The sequence below is a fragment of the Vicugna pacos genome, chromosome X (assembly GCF_048564905.1).
Source record: "Vicugna pacos chromosome X, VicPac4, whole genome shotgun sequence".
NCBI lineage: Eukaryota > Metazoa > Chordata > Mammalia > Artiodactyla > Camelidae > Vicugna > Vicugna pacos.
This window is the reverse complement of record NC_133023.1, coordinates 42676280-42695795: the sequence shown is the minus strand read 5'-3', so window position 1 is coordinate 42695795 and position 19516 is coordinate 42676280. Positions and strand designations below refer to the sequence as shown.

General features: G+C 37.5%; 1 protein-coding gene across 3 annotated transcripts in view; it reads left to right on the top strand.

The window, feature by feature from the left end:
- HUWE1 (HECT, UBA and WWE domain containing E3 ubiquitin protein ligase 1) overlaps positions 1-19516 on the top strand; it is a 138462-nt gene that overhangs the window by 70193 nt on the left and 48753 nt on the right. For all 3 annotated transcript variants that reach the window (XM_031671118.2, XM_031671111.2, XM_072956710.1), the window contains 12 exons: positions 200-377; positions 1224-1315; positions 1959-2170; positions 7329-7386; positions 8389-8565; positions 11583-11828; positions 12821-12954; positions 13724-13818; positions 15952-16143; positions 17689-17905; positions 18290-18412; positions 19027-19264. In XM_031671118.2, the coding sequence (XP_031526978.1) occupies positions 200-377; positions 1224-1315; positions 1959-2170; positions 7329-7386; positions 8389-8565; positions 11583-11828; positions 12821-12954; positions 13724-13818; positions 15952-16143; positions 17689-17905; positions 18290-18412; positions 19027-19264 (1962 nt within the window). The remainder of the gene's footprint in view (positions 1-199; positions 378-1223; positions 1316-1958; positions 2171-7328; positions 7387-8388; positions 8566-11582; positions 11829-12820; positions 12955-13723; positions 13819-15951; positions 16144-17688; positions 17906-18289; positions 18413-19026; positions 19265-19516) is intronic.

The following is a 19516-nucleotide window of genomic DNA, read 5'->3' as shown; positions in this document are numbered from 1 at the left end:
AAACATACATACACATAGACTTGAAAAGCAGTCTTATGGCATGAAAATCCTCTCTTATCTTCTTTGTGTAGTATTGAAACTAATTGAGACCTGGTTATCAGGATCCTTTTTATCTCTGTGCAGTACCCCTGGCCAGTTTCCTAATGTCTACACGTGGACTCTTTCAGATGTCTTCAAGCTCACTTTATCTTCTCCCTAGGTTCCTGCTACCCGTGAAGTCCTTGGCTCTCTCCCAAATGTATTCAGTGCACTCTGCTTGAATGCCCGAGGTCTTCAGTCATTTGTACAATGTCAGCCTTTTGAACGTCTCTTCAAAGTTCTTCTGTCTCCAGATTACCTCCCAGCAATGCGGAGGAGGAGGAGTTCTGATCCTCTTGGTAAATCACCAGGGATTTATCTTATTATAAATAATTGGTTTGCTGTTGTGCCAAGGTTTAGGTGATTATCAAGCCACCTACTGGCAAGGAAACCCCTCCTTGATTTCACTTCATTTCTCTGGCTAGGTGTGCTAAGCTTAATGGCATTTATCACTGTACATTCTATTACAGGTAATTCATAATATATTTCCTTGCTTCTCAACAATTCACTATTAAATGTACTTTCATGGTGCTGGTGAGAAATAGGTATTAGAGTACCAGCAGGAGACTTTCAGGTCCACCATTTACAGCAATAGGAGATATGGAGTCACACATACAGATCAACAGTCATAAGATGATGATCCTCACAGTCCTGTGTTCTAATATCCAAGTCCCTAAGATAGTCAGTCACAAATGAATAGATTTCCTTCTCAGTGTTTTGAAAGCAGATCATTGAAGCATAGCAAGAAGGTAGGACTCCAGAAAAAATCGAGTTTTCAAGAATGTGCTTTGTGCTTTCAGCTAGCACTGTAGCATTCTAGCCACTATCATTCGTTACTGGGGCAATCAGAGGATTAATGGCTTATGCTTCTTTTCTCACCTAACAGTGCTAGTTCAGACCCTGACAGTAAAGATTAGAATGGAATGTAGTATACACTTAAAATATGTTTACTAGACTGATAAGTTTCCTTCTTCCTTCCCAGTGGTTTGGTTGCAGAGATTGGTGTGATTTCGTTCAAGAAAGCATGACATTAGAAAATCATAACAACCAGCTCAATTTCTTCTTTCCTTCTTACATTGGCACAGAAAATAGCCCAAGCTCTGTCTTCTTCAGTCTTTCTGACAGTTCCATTTTTTGCTTTAAAGGGGATACTGCATCCAACCTGGGGAGTGCTGTTGATGAGCTCATGAGACATCAGCCCACCCTCAAAACAGATGCAACGACTGCGATCATTAAGGTGGGAAGTGATATGGCTTTGACCATGGGCATGAGAGAGCAGTGAAGTGGAAGTTTTTAGGAGAAGGTTTGGCCTACTGGAGGTCATTTAGATTCTTGGACTATGCCTATAAGAGGATTATGTCTGCCTCATTTTATCCAAGTCCTTGGGTTAGTCTTCCCCCCTTCACCCTCCCCAAAAGTCACTTAAGTATTGCTGTCTTATATAGAATATTAGGAAGTTGCCAAGGCTTAGCTTCTGTTTGTAAAAGCATATTGCCATTTCTGATCTTTGTTGCTTGGTTTTTTGGGTTTTGGTTTGGAGTTGTTTTTTTTTTCCACATGTACTAGCCCTGTCTTGCCTCTTAAGATTGTTGAAACTAGTATATGAGTTACTGGTGCTTGGTGAATCAGAACATGGAATCAGATCAGTCAATCACTTAACAGCCATGTGACCCTGAAGATGTTATTTAACTTCACAAGACTTCAGTTTCCTTGTTTTGTAAAGTGAAATTAATGACTACACACCAGGAATGGTGTATATAACATGTACATAAAATGTTTTGACATTTCTGTGTATAGCACATAGAAAGTGCTCCAAAAATGTTAGTCATCCCCCTATTCCTTAATTACTGATAAATAATCTTACTTCCTGTGCCTTTCAGCTACTTGAGGAAATCTGTAACCTTGGAAGAGACCCTAAATACATCTGTCAGAAGCCATCAATCCAGAAGGCAGATGGCACTGCCACTGCTCCTCCCCCAAGGTCTAATCATGCTGCAGAAGAGGCCTCTAGTGAGGATGAGGAGGAAGAGGAAGTACAGGCCATGCAGAGCTTTAATTCTGCCCAGCAGAATGAAACTGAGCCTAATCAGCAGTAAGTGTTCACAAGACTGGTTCTCTAGCCTTGTGGTATTGAGCATGTCGTTTTCGTCTATAAAAATGAGGGAATTGGATTAGATCCAGTTGTAAGGTTCTTCCAGCCCTACATGTGTGTAGTTTTTCTTTCTTTGACCTTTGTGTGTCATTTGTGCTTTGGTGTTTCTAATTGTTTTGGTTGCCTTAGCAAACTATCTTTCTTAAAACTGTTCATGAAATTGAATCAGAATTCAGTATATTAAGTTCAAGGGCCTTCCTCAGAGGATTTATTTTCCCTTTGTTGATTTGGTATTCCACGTCATCAACTGCTTGATTGTTTTGCATAAGGAAGCACATATGAAACACATGGCACTTTTGAAGCTGTCTCCTAAGAAGTTCTTAAGAGATACTGGGATTTGTTGTTGGTTGGTCTTTGTTTTTGTCATTTGATTAATACCGGTTCATTCCAGATAAATCAGAAGGCTTTGGAATGTACTCCTGTATGATTATAACCAGGCTCAGTAAATTTTCCTTCTAATTTCCATTTATTTGAGGTTTGTTCTACATTAAAATTGATTACCTGGATGGTGAGATAGGGATGGAGTGAGCTTAAAGATTACTGGTAGGTAGTCCACTGGGTTCTTTGAGCTTACTGTGTTTGCGTGCAAGGGATGAAGTGCAATTATTTAGTTGTAACTCTTAATCACTTTCATGCTAGAAGTGGGTGTGATCCCTCTGGACGGTCACATTCACTCATTTAATAAGTGTTTTTGGTGTATAGATAAGTAGTTTTGAGAAAAGCACGAACATTTTAGGGGTGAATATAAATGGGTTTGAGCTGATCTCAAAGGGTGGTTTGGAACTTGAGAAGATTATGGTGGAGTAGACAGCAGAAGCAGAGATCTAGACACCAAAACAGGTATGCCCTTCTGGAACTCTAGAAAATAATGAGTCTGTTGCTATGAGGGTTTTTTTGAAGGGAAGGCATTAACTACTAAGTAATACTGCTTTCTTAGGCAGATGTATTACCCTTGTCTGAGAAGGCAAACCTGCCTTCGTCTAGCAGCATCTTCTGTTTTGAATTAAATGTTCTCTTTCTGGAGAAGGAAGATACTCTGAAAGAAAGCAAGAGTTCATTTGCAAAGGAGTCAGATCCTAGTACTTCATTGCCACACCCTTGATTGTCAGCCAACCTGCTGGGCTAGGGTTCCCTTTCCTGGCTACAAACAAGGGAAGAATTTCTTAAATGTGAATAGTGGTGGTGGTTTTGAGTCAAGCTGTGTACATTCATCTGTATATAACTTTTCTACCTGGACATCTTATACCTTTTGTCTAACATGCCCAGATTTTAAGCTGTCGTGATGAATTGACATTTTCTAAAGCCCTCGTATGTCTTAACTCTCCATGCTTTTCTTGGGATATCTTATGTCACTATTCTATCCATATTTATCCCGATCCCCAAATTATCTTGCTCTTTTCCATCTACCAAATTCTTGCAAGTCCAGCTCCAATGTCTTATGCTTAAAGGAACCTTTCCTTTTACCTCCAGATGGGAAGTTGATCTTTTGTGTTCTCCTCTAACAGTTTTGTTAAAATTTTTCATATATTCTGATGGCTTCCCCCCTAGTCTCTATGCTCCTCTAAGGCAGAGACAATATCTCATTCAACAGAATATCCCAGTCATTTTGTATATAGTAGGTAATCAGTCAATAAATGTTTATTTAGTGGGTTGATGGAGTTAATCAACAGCATTACATTAAGGATTTCCTAAATCTTAAATGCCAAGGGGGCTGGACCTAATGAAGCACAAACAAAAATGAAGAAATAGTAAAAATCTAGACCCACAGCATTAATACTCTGTCATAGTATTAGTCATATGTAGCTTCTAAGCTGCAAAGGACTGTAGTAGTTGCTGTTCCATGGTATCGATGTTTTTCTGTAGTCTACATGGTCTGGGTGTTCATCACCACCTCATTCACATAACATATCTAAATGAGTCTTACCAATGTTGACACATTATAGTGTTCCACTTCAGCTACCTTCACAAGCTTCATTTGGGTCATTACATGGATTATTAGGGCTGGAAAGGAAAGCAGCTAAACTCCACCTGCATTTGAAAGCCACAGTCTATTTAAGGTAAAGTTCTCTTATCTCCTTATCCCAGGTAGTTGTTATGGTGGAAGTTACTATGTACTTTTGGCCAACATGGAAAATAGGTTAGGAAAAATTGCAGTTATGTGCCACCCCTCTCCCCAAAACTCTTTAATTTTATCCCTTCCCCACCCAAGGCAAAATTCTTCAATGGGATGCCCAAACAAATTCTTGTCTCCGATGCCCTCATCTGTTTTCCAGTGCCTTAAATACACATGAGTGTAAGTTTTTTCCAATATTTCTATTGGAGTATAATTTCTGTACAGTAAACTACAGATTCTAAGTTTCCTGTTTCCCTACCCTAAAGTGAGACAGCTATATATCTTATTTCTGTCATTCATAGGATAACTTTGCCTATTTTGGAACATCATGTAAATAAAATTAATGGAGTATTATATGTGTATCATACCTAATGTATGTACTTTCTTATATATGGTTTCTGTTGCATAGCTTGTTCTTGAGGTTCATCCATGTTATTCTATCGTATGAATATACTACAGTGTTTATCCATTCTCCTGTTGATGAACTTTTGAGTTCCCAGTTTTTTCCAGGCTAAAAGATAGTGTTCTTCTCCCTTGATTCCCCCTGCCCCCAAAAATCAGCAGCTAGCATTTGAAAAAAAAATTTTTTGTATTTGATCTTGAGACACATGGCTTTGTGCTAGAGAGCTGGAATAAGGAAACTTAGGCACTGAGTCTACCCCAAATACATGGAATTCTGTTCCACGTTTGAAGACATTCACCACAAGCAGTTCTGTAAATACTTGTATTTTGGCCTCTTTTTTTTTGACCTCCTAAATTGTTAGATATAAGGAAAACTGATACTGCTGGAGATGTATATATTTGCCAGTAAGTAACCAAGGTTTTTAGTTGGGGCACCATGGTTTATTTTTGTGGTTGATTCCATTTACTTTGCTTAACCTAATGGCCTATCCTGAACAACTTGGAAGAAATGATTTATATAAATTTATGTGGTCTTTGGAACTTGAGTAGCAACTGTCTGGGCTTTAAAGGTAGCAAATGCAGAGAAGTAGTTGTTCCCTGAATTGTGGCCCACTGGGAGGGCTCCTCTGCTCAAGGGCAACTATGTCTCCTCAAGAACAGGAAGAAAGACCTGATTTTCACACTCACCCCTCCACCCCCTGCCAAAAAAACCCATGAGATCTGTTGTCCTATATCCATGTACTATGGCATTCACTTGGAATCCTCCTCTAAGTCTGGTTAAGGGCTCCAGCACCGTAAATATACATGTAAAACTGACCAGAGTAATATTAAGTTTAGGAATGTGTGTATGTTTTGAAAAAGGGAGTGAGGCAGAAGTTTTTAATTTGATACTTAAGATAAATTGTTTAATTTGTCATGGGAATATGCAGTCTTTCATTGTTGAAAAGATGCTGAAGGTCAAAGTTCCATTTGAGGTTAGGATTATTAGAATGACTTCTCTTAAAGCCAGTTGGTAGGGGGATTTCTACTGGAGAGAATTGATCATTTTTACTGTTCCTGTGTGGTATCTTGAGTTTGGAAGCCAAAAAGATGAGGGTAGGAAGAAAAGTGGTTACTAAACAAGTTTGTTCCTGCAGTTCGATTAAGAACCACCGTTGGTTTGTTTTCTCTCTTGTTCTCCTCTACTTCTATCTAGCAAATGAAGGAAGTACCTGGGTCCCCGTTCATGATAGTGCTTTGGTTCTTTACCATTGTATTTGACTTCTGCAAAGGGGAAGGTGTCTTCTTGGGCTTCTGCCACACCCATATTCCTTAGCAGTAGAGGTGGATCTCTGGGTTCTTCCCAAGGAGGCACAGTTGTGCTGGGGTAGATAATTGCTGTAAGTATCTGAGAGTGCTGCAGTGGTTCTGAGAGGGAACTTTACAGTCAGGGGAAGGTTTACAGTCTTCCCATGGAATCATTTCACTTCTGGCTTTTAGGTCCTCCCTTTGTGCAAAGTTCTTCTCCAGATTCTTCATTGAGCATGTTATACACAACATCCTATCCAAGCCCTAGCTCTGGATATCTCTGAAGCCATTCAACATTTCTCTCCATTCTCTTTGCCTGTTGCCTAGCCTCCATTTTGCTGCCAATGTCCTAATGCCTGGCAAATCTTTGTTCACATTTTATCTTGCTCAGAGATGAAAATTATTAGTTTCTTGGCAATTTCCTGCCTTCTCCCCACCCCCAGCCTCTCCTTTTTTCCATCTCTGCGCTTTCAGATTTCTTCCAAGGGCCTATATGTAAAATGCTCCTTACTTGACTCAAGTTTTGTCCTTTCCTAGAGCTTATCTTTTAGGTAGATTTTGTTTCATTTCAGTATACTTTGTGGTATTTTTTTTCCTCTCTCTGTATTTCTTAGAAAAGCAAAGATGTAGCCACTGGGCTAAAGACTGCATTTTCTGCAACTGTGGCATTATTGCAGCCTTCTTATCTTAAGCACAGCACTGAAGCATCTGAAGCAAAAGACCTGATCACAATTTTGAGATAGTTTGGAAACAGATTGTTAGAGAAAGAGGCCTTGGGTGTTGACTTCACCTTTGACCAACTTTGTTCTGAATGTCTTGTCAATCTTAAGCATGAAATTTATACAAAATTAAATTCTGTTTCCTGTTCTCTATAACTTTAAATCTGATGCAGTATTATGGTAAGATGTTTATGTATTTGTTTTGTTGCATAACTCCTTTCTTCAAATATTTAAATGGTCTTTTAATTGAACTTGTTTATTCTTAATATTGGCATATTGATGAATTCCTTCTATAGATACCTAAGATAGAATCATTTCTTTTGAGATATGTACAAATGCTGAGTTTGTAAAAGCTTGGTCTTTTTCCTTTTGTGCTCTCAACCTACTCAGGCTGGGAAAGCTAACCTCAGAATTATTTCAACTCTTTTTTTTTGTTTGTTTCTGTGCTACATACTAAGGGCTATAAGTCTAACTTAGAAAAAGGCCTAGTATTTCATGCTGTTTCCTTTTCCTCACTTTGTTCTCTTGCACTGGTATTATGAATTTCTGTGTAACTCAATGTTTTCTCCCTTAACAGGGTTGTTGGTACAGAGGAACGTATTCCTATTCCCCTCATGGATTACATCCTTAATGTGGTAAGATTAACGATAGGGCAGACTGAGTAAAGGTGTGTGCTTTTCCGGAAAATGTAGGGTTACCAAATAGTCTGATGGTTTGTGTTTATTTTCGCTGGGGCCCTTAAAGTATGGAGCAGTGAGGAAAGATATGCAGATCTTGTTCTGTGAGACTGGTTTTCCAAAAATTAGCCAGTATTCCCAATTTTTTGTTCATTCCCCTTTGGAATCCAAACAGGAGGAGAGTGCGCTTTGTTAGGCCAATCCAGTATTACGTTCTTTGAATGTGTCCAACATATATTTCCCCCCCCCCCGTTATTTGCCATTTTTTCCCACTAACTTCTCTTCTACCAAAAAATAAAAGTAAAAATTAGTGTGATGTTTTCTTTTAACTTTCTGTGTGTCTCACAGGAAAAAGTGAAGTTTGAATTTTCCCAGAATTATTTACCTGTAAGGGGAAGCCCACTTAGCATTTGTTCTAGCCCAGTAAGCACTTCCAGACTTCCAGAGATGGTTTCTCTTTTGCTTATGTGTTTGTTGCCCACATTTTACTTTCTTACCCTTACAAAATGCTTTATTTGGTCTGAATCACTCTTCCACAGTTTTAGGTTTCATTTTTGTTGTAAGTACATTTGAAGGAAAGTATCCATGATGTTTGCTTCCAGGGGAGAGGTAACACATTATCATGCAAGAAGCATTGAATGAGCAAATTAAAAGATTAGATCTGATTCTGCCACTAATTCATGGTATGGCCCTGAGCAAGTCATTTAGTTTGTTCTGTGTTCTCAAATTATATGACTTTAGGTGTGGATGAAAAGGTAGATTGGGAAAAAGTTGTAATTATTCCTTATTTTATGGATGTTTAGGGGCCATATCATATACCTATCCCTGTTTACCCGAGCTTTTGGTATTCTAAAAAATACTAATTTCATGACTACAAGGTTATCCCTGTCCTTAATCCAAGCTGGCATTTTAGTTCGAAGTGTTAGACACTAACTTTTTTTTTTAATTTTCATTACCTAGATGAAATTTGTGGAATCTATTCTGAGCAACAATACAACTGATGACCACTGCCAGGAATTTGTGAATCAGAAAGGACTCTTGCCTTTGGTTACCATTTTGGGTCTTCCCAATCTGCCCATTGACTTTCCTACATCTGCAGCCTGTCAGGCTGTTGCAGGTGTCTGCAAATCCATATTGGTAAGAAGCATCTGGCCAAATATTTTCATTTCTTTTAGAAATCAGTTCTATATACGTGTTTTTACTGTGGTCTCCCTTTCAACTAAAAAAATAATGAAGAAATTTGTGGTTATGTACTACAAGTGAATTTTGTGATTAATAAATAGTGTGTCATGTTATTTCTCATTGAAAAGTCAAAGTGTTTGTTCTTTGTTCCTGGGTTTGGTATATAATTCTAACATGAGTTTATTGAAGGTATATATCCAAGAACACTTTGGACCTTGGTTTTAACACAATATGATACTGTTCAGTTGTGTAAGTTTTTTTTCCTTTCTTAGGCTTTATAGTCATGTATTTTAAGCATGATTGACCTGTAGTTCATTGCTCAAATTTTTCCATAAAATGAAATGTCTTTATTTATTTTAAACAGTGGTAAAATAGACATAACATGATATCACTTTAACCATATTTTAGTGTATAGTTTACTAGTGGTACCATCATATTGTTGTTCATCCCATCTCCAGAACTCTATTCATTTTGCAAAACTAAAATTCTGTACCCATTAAACAACAACTTTCAACTTCCCTCTCCCTACCAGCCCCTGGTAACCACCATTCTACTTTCTGTCTCTCAATTTTGACTGTTCTAGGTACGTCATATAAGTGCAATTCATAACATTTGTCTTTCTGTGGCTGGCTTATTTTGTTTAGCATAATGTCCTCAAGATTCGTCCATGTTGTAGCATGTGTCAGAATTTCCTTTTTTTAAGGCTGAATAATAGTAATAGTCTAGTGTTTGTATAAACTGCATTTTGTTAGCTATTTGTTCATCAGTAGACATTTCAGTTGCTTCACCTTTTATGAATAGTACTGATACAAACATGGGTATGCAAGTATTTCTTCAAGACTCTGCTTCTGTGTGTGTGGTAGAAACACTTAATGATCTACTCCCTTAGCAAATTTCAAGTGTATGATAACAGTATTATTAACTGTAGTCACCACACTGTATATTAGATCTCCAGAACTTAATCATCTTATAGATGAAAGTTTGTACCCTTTGACCAACATGTCCACGGTTCCCCCCAGCCCCTGGCAACCACCATTCTACTCTGATTCTGAGTTTGACTTTAAAGTGAGATCATATTTGAGACTCTGCCTTCAATTATTTTGATTATCTACCCACAAGTAAGATTGCTTGATGAGATGTTAGTTCTATTTTTAATTTTTTGAGGAACTGCCATACTATATTTTCCACAGCAGCTCCACCATATTACATTCCAACTAGCAATGCACATGAGTTCAGTTCCTCCACATCCTCACCAACACTTGTTATTTTCTGGGGGTTTTTTTATATTTGCCAGTCTAATGGATGTGAAGTGAGATCTCATGGTTTTGATTTTCATTTCTCTGTTGATTAGCAATGTTGAGCATCTTTTCATGTATCTTTTTGTCTTTGGAAAAATGTCTGTTCAGATCCTTTGCCCATTTTTAATAGGGTTGTTCGTTTTTTGTTGTTGAGTTGTGAGAGTTCTTAATATATTCTGGTTATTAATCCTTTATCAGATAAGTGATTTGCAGATTATCTTCTCCCATTCCATGGGTTACCTTCACTCCTTTGATAGTTAGTGTTCTTTGATGCAAAAAAAGGTTTTAATTTTGACAAAGACTAGTTTTATTGTTGTTTTACTTTCATTGCCTGTGCTTTTAGTGTCATATCTGAGAAATCATTGCCAAATCCAATGTCATGCAGCTTTTATCCTATGGCTTTTTCTAGGTGTTTTGTAGTTTCAGCTCTTTGATCTATTTTGAGTTAATTTTTTATATGGTTGTAAGGTAAGGTCCAAATTCATTCTTTTGTATGTGGACATCCAATTTTCCCAATACTATTTATTGAAAAGACTGTCGTTTCCCTATTGTACCCTTGTCCTGGCAACTGCCAAAAATCATTTGACCGTATATGCAAGAATTTATTTGGGGGCTCTCTATTCCATTCCATTGGTCTTGATGTCTGTCTTTATGTCAGTACTGCACTTTTGATTACTGTAGCTTTGTGGTAAGTTTGCAAATCTGGAGGTATAAGACCTCTTTGTTCTTTTTTAAGATAGTTATATCTATTTGGGTTTCCTTGAGAATCTATATGAATTTTAAGAGAGATTTTTCTGTTTCTGCAAAAAAAACAAAGCAAAAGAAACACCATTGGGATTTTTATAGGGGTTGCACTAAATCGGTGAAGCTTCTATATTAGCTGGGTTGTGCAATGATAAGTAATTTCTGCTAAAAATCAGAAATCGAGTTTCTTGAGGACTTGGAAAGATCCATAGTTGTGACATATCTGCATTTAATAATTTACTTTGCTTTACTTTTTACAAATATTAAGTGCTATTTATAAGAGACGGGGAAAGGGCTACTCCATCTGTCCTACCTCTAAGATACTGTGAGAGAGTGGATAGATTTATTTAAAGCCATAGGAAAGGCAAATGAGTTCTCCTATCTTTGAATGGCAAGTGATAGTGTTTATTGTCAGATTTTTTCTGCAGACTCAAAAAGAAATTACAAGGGCCCTATAACCCTTGAGTTGTCTCCAGAAAAAGAAAATACCTAGCTGGTGCCTGTCCTAGAGTTGTCTCTCTTAATGTGGGAAGAGAAGAACATTTGTAATAGTGGTTCATTCCCATGCTTTGGAACCTTGCCTAACTTTGCCCCTTGTTGAGCAGAATTTGAAATTAATCCTATAGCGTGGAGTCCTTGCTGTAACAAACAATATTCCAGTTTGGGCATCACAATCTTTTAAATATGATTGGCTTACCATGTTTTGAAAACCTCTCATTTATGAGAAGTAATGTGTTGCTCTAGAAGGAGACATTTAGGTATGTCATACCTGCATTCATATTTTGGCTCCACCATATTTACCAGGTGAGAGACAGGGCCAGGTCTGAAATTTGTGAGACTTGTCTTACACTTCTTTTGTTGTGACTGCTAAAGACATATGCATATGAAGCTCATTGTACATTAATGCTTTAATTACTCTTCTTTTTTCAGACACTGTCACATGAACCCAAAGTCCTTCAGGAGGGTCTCCTTCAGTTGGACTCCATTCTCTCCTCCTTGGAGCCCTTACACCGCCCAATTGAGTCCCCTGGGGGCTCAGTGTTGTTGCGAGAACTGGCTTGTGCTGGCAATGTTGCTGATGCTACCCTTTCAGCTCAGGCCACACCTCTACTGCATGCGCTCACTGCTGCCCATGCCTACATCATGATGTTTGTTCACACTTGCAGAGTTGGACAGGTAAGAATTATCTTAAGGGTGAACATGTTGGTTGAAAGCCAGTGAAATACCTAGGACATATATCTGGCATCTTACTGGGCTTTGAAGCAGTTCTTCCTACACTAGCTGCTAAAAGAACAGTTTTAGGGTAAATTGGTTTTTTGGTTTTGTTTTGTTTGGTGGTAACTTAAGTTTATGCTTCAAGTTGCTGTCTAGTTTTACTTTCTCAATATTTTTTTCATTAGAAGTTGGGTGACCATATAATTTGTTTTGAGAACTGGACCTTCTTGAGAATGAAAGAAGTTGAGATAATAACAGGCATTTAGGGATGAATAATCAGCCCTTTTAGCAGGCAAGCCTCAATTGGTGCTCATCTGGCCTTATTACTTCCTAATCTTTCTATAAAGGCATGTAGGCTTGTTAATGAGATAGCAAGAAGGAAATTTAACCACAGAACATGTAAGTCAATGGTAATTAACAGAATACTAAAGATTTCCTAAATATCAGACCCTATGCCTGCAACCCATGGGGGGTTCTTTATTGTTATTTTGTTTCTAAGTACTCACAGTTTTACTACCTTTAGTTGACAAGTAAGCAAGTCTAAAGGTTAATGGTATAATATTTTTAGTAGCCCTATTTTATATGCTGTTGAGCAGAAGTGTATTCTTTGGATGAAATTAAATGAAGAACACAGTTATAAACTATTTAGAAAATAATTAAATTATATAACAGAGCTTTAGGGATTTATTTATTTATTGGAGTAAAGAAATAAGAGGGAATTAACAAGCTCCTCACCACCTAAAAAAATTAGAAAGCTGTCAGTGAATCTGCAAGACTTTTTTTGATTTAGAAAAAGTTGCCTGTAAATGTAGAAATTTTGATGAAGTAGATAACTCTGAGAATAATAAGGGATGAAAAAGAATCTCTTACCCTTCTTGAACAACTAAAAGTTGGTTTTGAATATAACTGTTCAGAGGGCATCCCAAAGATCACCATCCTTACTTTGGTTGCAGAGTGAAATTCGTTCCATCTCCGTAAACCAGTGGGGCTCTCAGTTGGGTCTGAGTGTTCTGAGCAAGCTGAGCCAGTTATACTGTTCCCTGGTGTGGGAAAGCACTGTTCTCCTCTCCCTGTGTACCCCAAACAGGTAAGGAAATGGTCTCTTAATATCTCTGTTGTCATTCCTAACAGAGACTAAGCTTAGTGAGCCTGGAGGATTGCTTTGGTCAAGAATAGAAAGGTAATGAGTTCAGAGGCTTTCTTGTCTGTCTTAATCCATTCAGGCTGCTATAACAAAATCTCCAGACTGGGTCCTTAGAAACAATGGAAATTTATTGCTCAGGGTTCTGGAGGCTGGGAGTCTATATGGTTGGGTGAGGGCTCTCTTCCACACTGCAGACTTCTCATTGTATCCTCACATGGTGGAAGAGACTAGGAAGTTCACTGGAGCCTCTTTTATACAGCACTAGTCCCATTCATGAGAGTTCTACCCTTAAGACTTAAGCACCAACCAAAGGCCTTACCTACTAATACCATCTCATCAGGCATTCGGATTTCAACATTTGAATTTTTAGGGGACATAAGCATTTGGTCCATAGCATTGTCCTTCCCACTTACTAGCTGAAGGACTTGCTTACAGATGTGTCATCTTGTGCATCTTGGACATAATATCTGTTATGTTGTGTCAGTATTGGTGGGTGTTTAAAATTTGATCCTGTTGTTAGCCAGATCTAAAGAGTTGAGTTGGAAACCTTGTTGAGTGTTGCCTCAGGAATTCCATCATTGCAGATGCTTTATTAGGTTATCCTAACTTACCTATAGGAGGGATAGTGGTCAGCCAAGTAGGTTAGAGACCAAATACAACATAAAAAGATGAGCTATCAGGATTTTTTTGCTCACTATTTCTCTTCTTGCAGCCTACCATCTGGGTGTGAATTTGGTCAGGCGGACATGCAGAAACTGGTTCCAAAGGATGAGAAGGCAGGTACGACCCAGGGCGGAAAAAGATCAGGTAACTCCAAGAAACTAAAATCCTAGCCGTTAATTCTTTAAAGTCCTGTCTCTGTGTCCTTTATAGGTATGTTATGAAATTTTAGTTAGCTCTATCATCTGTAGTGTTCCATTTTTTTCCTTTCATATTTATTTTAAAATTAAACTATTTTCAGTTACTTTCTCTGTAAAAATATATATACACACAGTGATAAAAATTTTTAAATGTAGTAAAAAGAAGAATCACCTATATCTGTACCATGAAAAACAATATTTTGGAAGTGTCTGCCTAATCTTTTTCCCTGAAGATTTGTTTTATTGACATAATTGATTATCTTAGGTATAGTATGTCATAGGTCTCTTTTCACTCAATATTAAAAAACTGAATTTCCTTTTCTTTCTCCTTTGCTCCCTCCTTCCTTCCTTCCTTCCTCCTTTCCTTGCACACTCACTGTCTCTCGCTCTCCTCTTGTTCAGGGGATGGCGCTATGGGTTGAATTGTGTGGTCCTCCACCCCTCTTCCCCCCAAGAAAATTAAATGTTGAAGCACTAACCCCCTAGCACCTCAGAATGTGACCTTATTTGGAAATAAGGTTGTAGATGTAGTTAAGATGAAGTCCAAACAGAACAGAAAAGATACAGGCAGAGGTTGGATGGAGAAACTGAATTTTTAATTTTTATTAATTTAAATGTAACAACTGTTACTCTGTTCAGTGATTGGAAGACTTTTAAGTATGTCTGGAACAGCTTGGGTATGTGAATTTTTTTTTCAGTAAATTATATGAAATATAAATTAGATCAATTAATGAAAATTTAATGTCTGAATTTAAGTGCTATAAAATAGTTATCTTTTAAAAAATACGTAGTATAAAATATAAAATCTCAATTTTTATATTTGATTATATGTTGAAACAATTTTGATTATATTGGGTGAAACTGTATTATTTAAAATTATAGATGTTTCTTTTTCCTTTTTGAAGTGGTTACTAGAAATTTTTTAATTGCATATGTGGCTCATGTTATATTTCTGTTGGACAATTCTATTTTAGAAAATAGCTTTTTGTGTTGTATTATAATAGAAGTTCCAAATTGCCATAAGCAGAAATTATGCACAGTATTCTGACCCTAATATAACAGACCTAAAATTAATAAAAGCAGCTTTTCCAGAAAGTTTTTTTTTTCACCTATACTCTGCTTCAGGGAGGAAATAAACTTGATAAACTATTAAGAAACCAGTGAAGGTAATTCTATGTATAAAAACCTAACAGATATGCTTAAAAGTTGTACTGAAGTTACTGAAGATAGGGAAAATTAGATAAGGAACTAATAAAGAAAGCAGACATAATTTATGAAACAACAAATAAGGACTTATATGACAGCTATTGTACTGTGAGAGGAGGGGACGGAATTAATAAAATATATACAAACCTCTGGCAAGATTAATTTTGGAGAAAATGGACCAAACCAAAAGTTAGAATCTTAAATTTTGTCAGAGTATACCAACTTTAACTCAAGGAAAGAGTAAAATAATTTACTGAGAACCGAAAACAAAATTAAACTCACTATCAAAAGAATTGCCTTGCATAACAATTCAGATATATTTTCCCCCAGCAATTTCTTTTACACATTTGACGACGATAACTCTATTTCCACATAGTTTTTCCAGAACATTACAAAGAAAACTTGATGTGTTTTATAAAGTTTGCCTAATGCTGATTCTTAGATCAAAGAGCACACACCAAAGAAAATCATGTATAAAAATCTTAAATGCTAGGAAATGTATTTCTCCAGTGCTAATCTATGATGTCTAATTTGAGTTTATTAACAAGCTATAAAATTCTAGTGGGTCATGCAACTTGACAGTATTGGGGCACCATGCACATTTTTGTCTACGCAGTCTTCCAAGGTAGCCCTGGGTTAAGGCTTCTCATATGCTCTCATTAGAAGATGTTAGTATTAGCTACTTAGAAGGGCTCCAGGGAGAGAAGCATATGGGTACAATTTTGTAGGTTTTTCTGTTTTCTTTTCAGATATAGGAAGTCATGGACATTTCAAGAGTAATAAGCACTTTAATTAACTCTTGGGATTCTTCAGAACAAGGAATCAGGTAAGTGCTGGCTCAACATGATCTTATTGCTCCCCCTTATGTCTACAGATGGAGAACAGGATGGAACTGCTGGTAGTATGGATGCTTCTACCCAGGGCTTGTTGGAAGGCATTGGGCTTGATGGTGACACGCTGGCTCCTATGGAGACAGATGAACCTACTGCTTCAGACTCTAAAGGCAAATCTAAAATCACACCCGCCATGGCTGCTAGAATCAAGCAAATCAAGCCTTTATTGTCAGGTGAGTGAGTCTCTTCTTTCTGCTCTTTTCTGGAAGTAAAATTGACTATCCAAGATGCTAATATTTACCTCCTTTTTCTTTGTTAGACTTCTGTGACCTTGGAACATTCTGAGGTTTCTGTGTGGACCTGGGTCATACTTTTGATGTCTATTTCTCTGTGGTGACTGGCCTTTTGTCTTTCTCTCTTATCCTTGCTGACTACCTTTGAGCCTCTTTGCTGTCTGTTCACCTGAAAGCGGTTGTTTAAAAGTGCAAAATTAATGTTTAACTGCATTAGGCTTTCAGAATCTGGGCACAACCAGCCTCCAGCTGGGCAGTGCAAGAATCTGTAGCCTGTTCCTTCCTTCACTGAGATTGGAAGATCCTAATTTGGATGGATTAGGAAGAAGAAAGGCCTGTTCTCTTCTTCTTATGCTGTATGCCTCAGAGCTTCCTGAGTTTTGAGGGTATGATATATGGTGCCAGCTCAAGTAGAGCCTGTTTTTTCTTAGTGGGTTCATATGTACGTATATGTAATTAAGAGATGTATTTTGATTCAGAACTAGTTTTTCTTATCTCTGGATCATGATGAAATAATGTTTATTTCAGAAATGCTGTGGCAGTGAGGGGAGGGTATAGCTCAGTGGTAGGGTACGTTCATAACGTGTGCAAAGTCCTGGGTTCAATCCCCAGTACCTCCATTAAAAATAAATAAATAAAAACCTAATTACCTCCCCCCAAAAGTTTTTTTAAAAATCTGTATACCCAGAAATGCTGTGGCAGCATTTTCATTTGTGATTTAAAGAGTAATAAATATTTATTGTAGAAAAAGTAGAGATTTTTTAAGAAAAACAAGGCAACTCCCAAATACAGTATGTTTAAACATATTTTCTTTCCCTTTTTCTATACATTTCCTTTTACATGTTTGTATTTGGATTCTCCTTTTTTGGTTCAGCAGTATATATACCAAAAAGCATTCTACAAAGGTGAAAATTTGAAATGCTTATAATATACCTAACACCATATAAGATTTTTATAAGAAGGACACTTTTTAAATTTTTATGCTTTTCCTAGCAATCTTTTTTCCTTTGGAGACCATACATTTAATGTTGCAATCAGATATAAGTATATATATATGATTTTCTTTTTCTGATCTAAGTTGTTAACGTTTTTGCCATTTTTAAAGTTCTTTGTAAGCATTTTAAGTGACTTCATAATTGAACACATAGGTGTATCATTTACTAACTAGTTTATATTATGTATTGCTTTCTACAAAGGTGGTTTCCATTTATACCTCCTCTAACATTATGAGTGCTTACTTTGTTTGTCTTTCACATTTGTTATATATTGAGTGCCAACATAATTCCCTGTCTCCTGCTTTCAAAAGAGGCATTTATTTCCTGTAGAACTTCCTTTTTAGATTATCATATGTAGAAACAAGGTGTTTCATAGGTGTTATGTAAGAGGGAGTAGTCAGTCATAAACATGTATTAATGGTAATGTGTCTGTTATAATGAAACCATTCTGAAAATACTGTACAACCTTGTTCTGACTTTTGTGTTCCAGCTTCCTCCAGATTAGGCCGAGCACTTGCTGAGCTATTTGGACTACTTGTTAAACTCTGTGTGGGGTCTCCTGTCCGCCAGAGAAGGAGCCATCATGCTGCTAGTACCACCACAGCACCAACACCTGCTGCTCGATCAACAGCCTCAGCCCTCACTAAACTCCTCACAAAGGGCTTATCTTGGCAGCCTCCACCATATACACCTACTCCTCGCTTCAGGTGAGCTCCTTGAGATGCAGAATCTAATGGTTCCTTCTCTGCTTAAATGGAAAGTGAGCCACTGAATTAGAAGACTTGGAGGTCCGTTGTTTACTCTAGATGGATACCCCAAATACAGTTTAAGATACTTGTTTTGGTTCTACCTAGTCTAAAACAGATTTTAAAAGCATTTGTAATCAAATTGCATTCCTATAATGTTTTAGTGGAAATTGTCACCTTTTTTGCCTTAGAAATTTTAATAACCAAACAGACTAGTCACCCACCTGCATTCCAATCAGTCACTTCAGTGCAACTGTAAATTTTCCTCGTGGCTTCTACTTGAATTTCCCATTGCTTCTGTGTCTGCCTCAGAGAAGTTTAAATTTTGCTTTTTCCATCTTTCAGGCTGACATTCTTCATCTGTTCAGTTGGTTTTACATCCCCAATGCTGTTTGATGAGAGGAAGTATCCCTACCACCTCATGCTGCAGAAATTTCTCTGCTCTGGAGGCCACAATGCCCTTTTTGAGTAAGGATCATGTTGCTTGGAGTTTGGTCTTTTCTCTGTGCCTTAGCAGCTCACAATTTTCTAAGTCACTTATCCTATGACGGTGGGATACATAGAGACAGCCATTGAGTGTACCCTTTCATGTTCTGGGAACTAACCATATTTATCTCCATCTTCCTTGAAGGGTGGGATTAAGCCTGTCCTGGAGGTGTTTGTAAGGGTCTCTACTTTTCCTCATTTGGTTTCATTGCCTGGTACATATTTTCCTAATGGACTTGTCCTTTTCTACTATTTCTCTAAATATGATAATTTTTCTGCTTCTTTTGGTCAGAAGATTCTAAGCTAAGTTTCACTTTGGGTTTTTTTTGTTTTAACTTTCAGAAGTAAATCTAGAGGTGGGAATTTGCCACATATATGTGTAACAAATTATCACTTTGTACATTTTAAACTTACATATGTTGTATGTCAATAATATATCAGTAAAGCTGGAATAAAAACCCAAATAAAAGATAATGTCAGTAAGTGTTGGACAGATTGGAACTGTAGCTCTAAGGGACTGGGAACCTTTCTCTCACCACTTCCCTAGTCTAAAATACTAATATTCTGTCTTGATACTTTCTCTTATTTGAATTTAGAACTTTCAATTGGGCCCTATCCATGGGAGGCAAAGTTCCTGTTGCTGAGGGATTAGAACATTCAGACTTACCTGATGGCACAGGAGAATTCTTAGATGCCTGGCTAATGCTGGTGGAGAAGATGGTGAATCCCACCACGGTGCTTGAATCTCCACATTCACTGCCTGCCAAATTACCTGGAGGTGTTCAGAACTTTCCACAATTCAGTGCTCTCCGCTTCCTTGTGGTAACTCAGAAAGTGAGTATTCAGCATTCTGAAACCAAGAGGAATTTCTCATGCCAACTAGGTAGATTCTACTCTGTTTTGTCCTCCTTAGTGAAATAACTTGATTGTTGGAGAACCACTGGATCCTACTCCCAGATAGGGCTGGCTTACAGAAGAGGATAGAGAGGCCGCTTGATAATTTTCTGTATTGTAAACACTTGGACTGTAAGCTTCAGATTGGTGCTTCACATTGGGTTAAATGCCCCTTCTTTTTGCTTCCTTGGG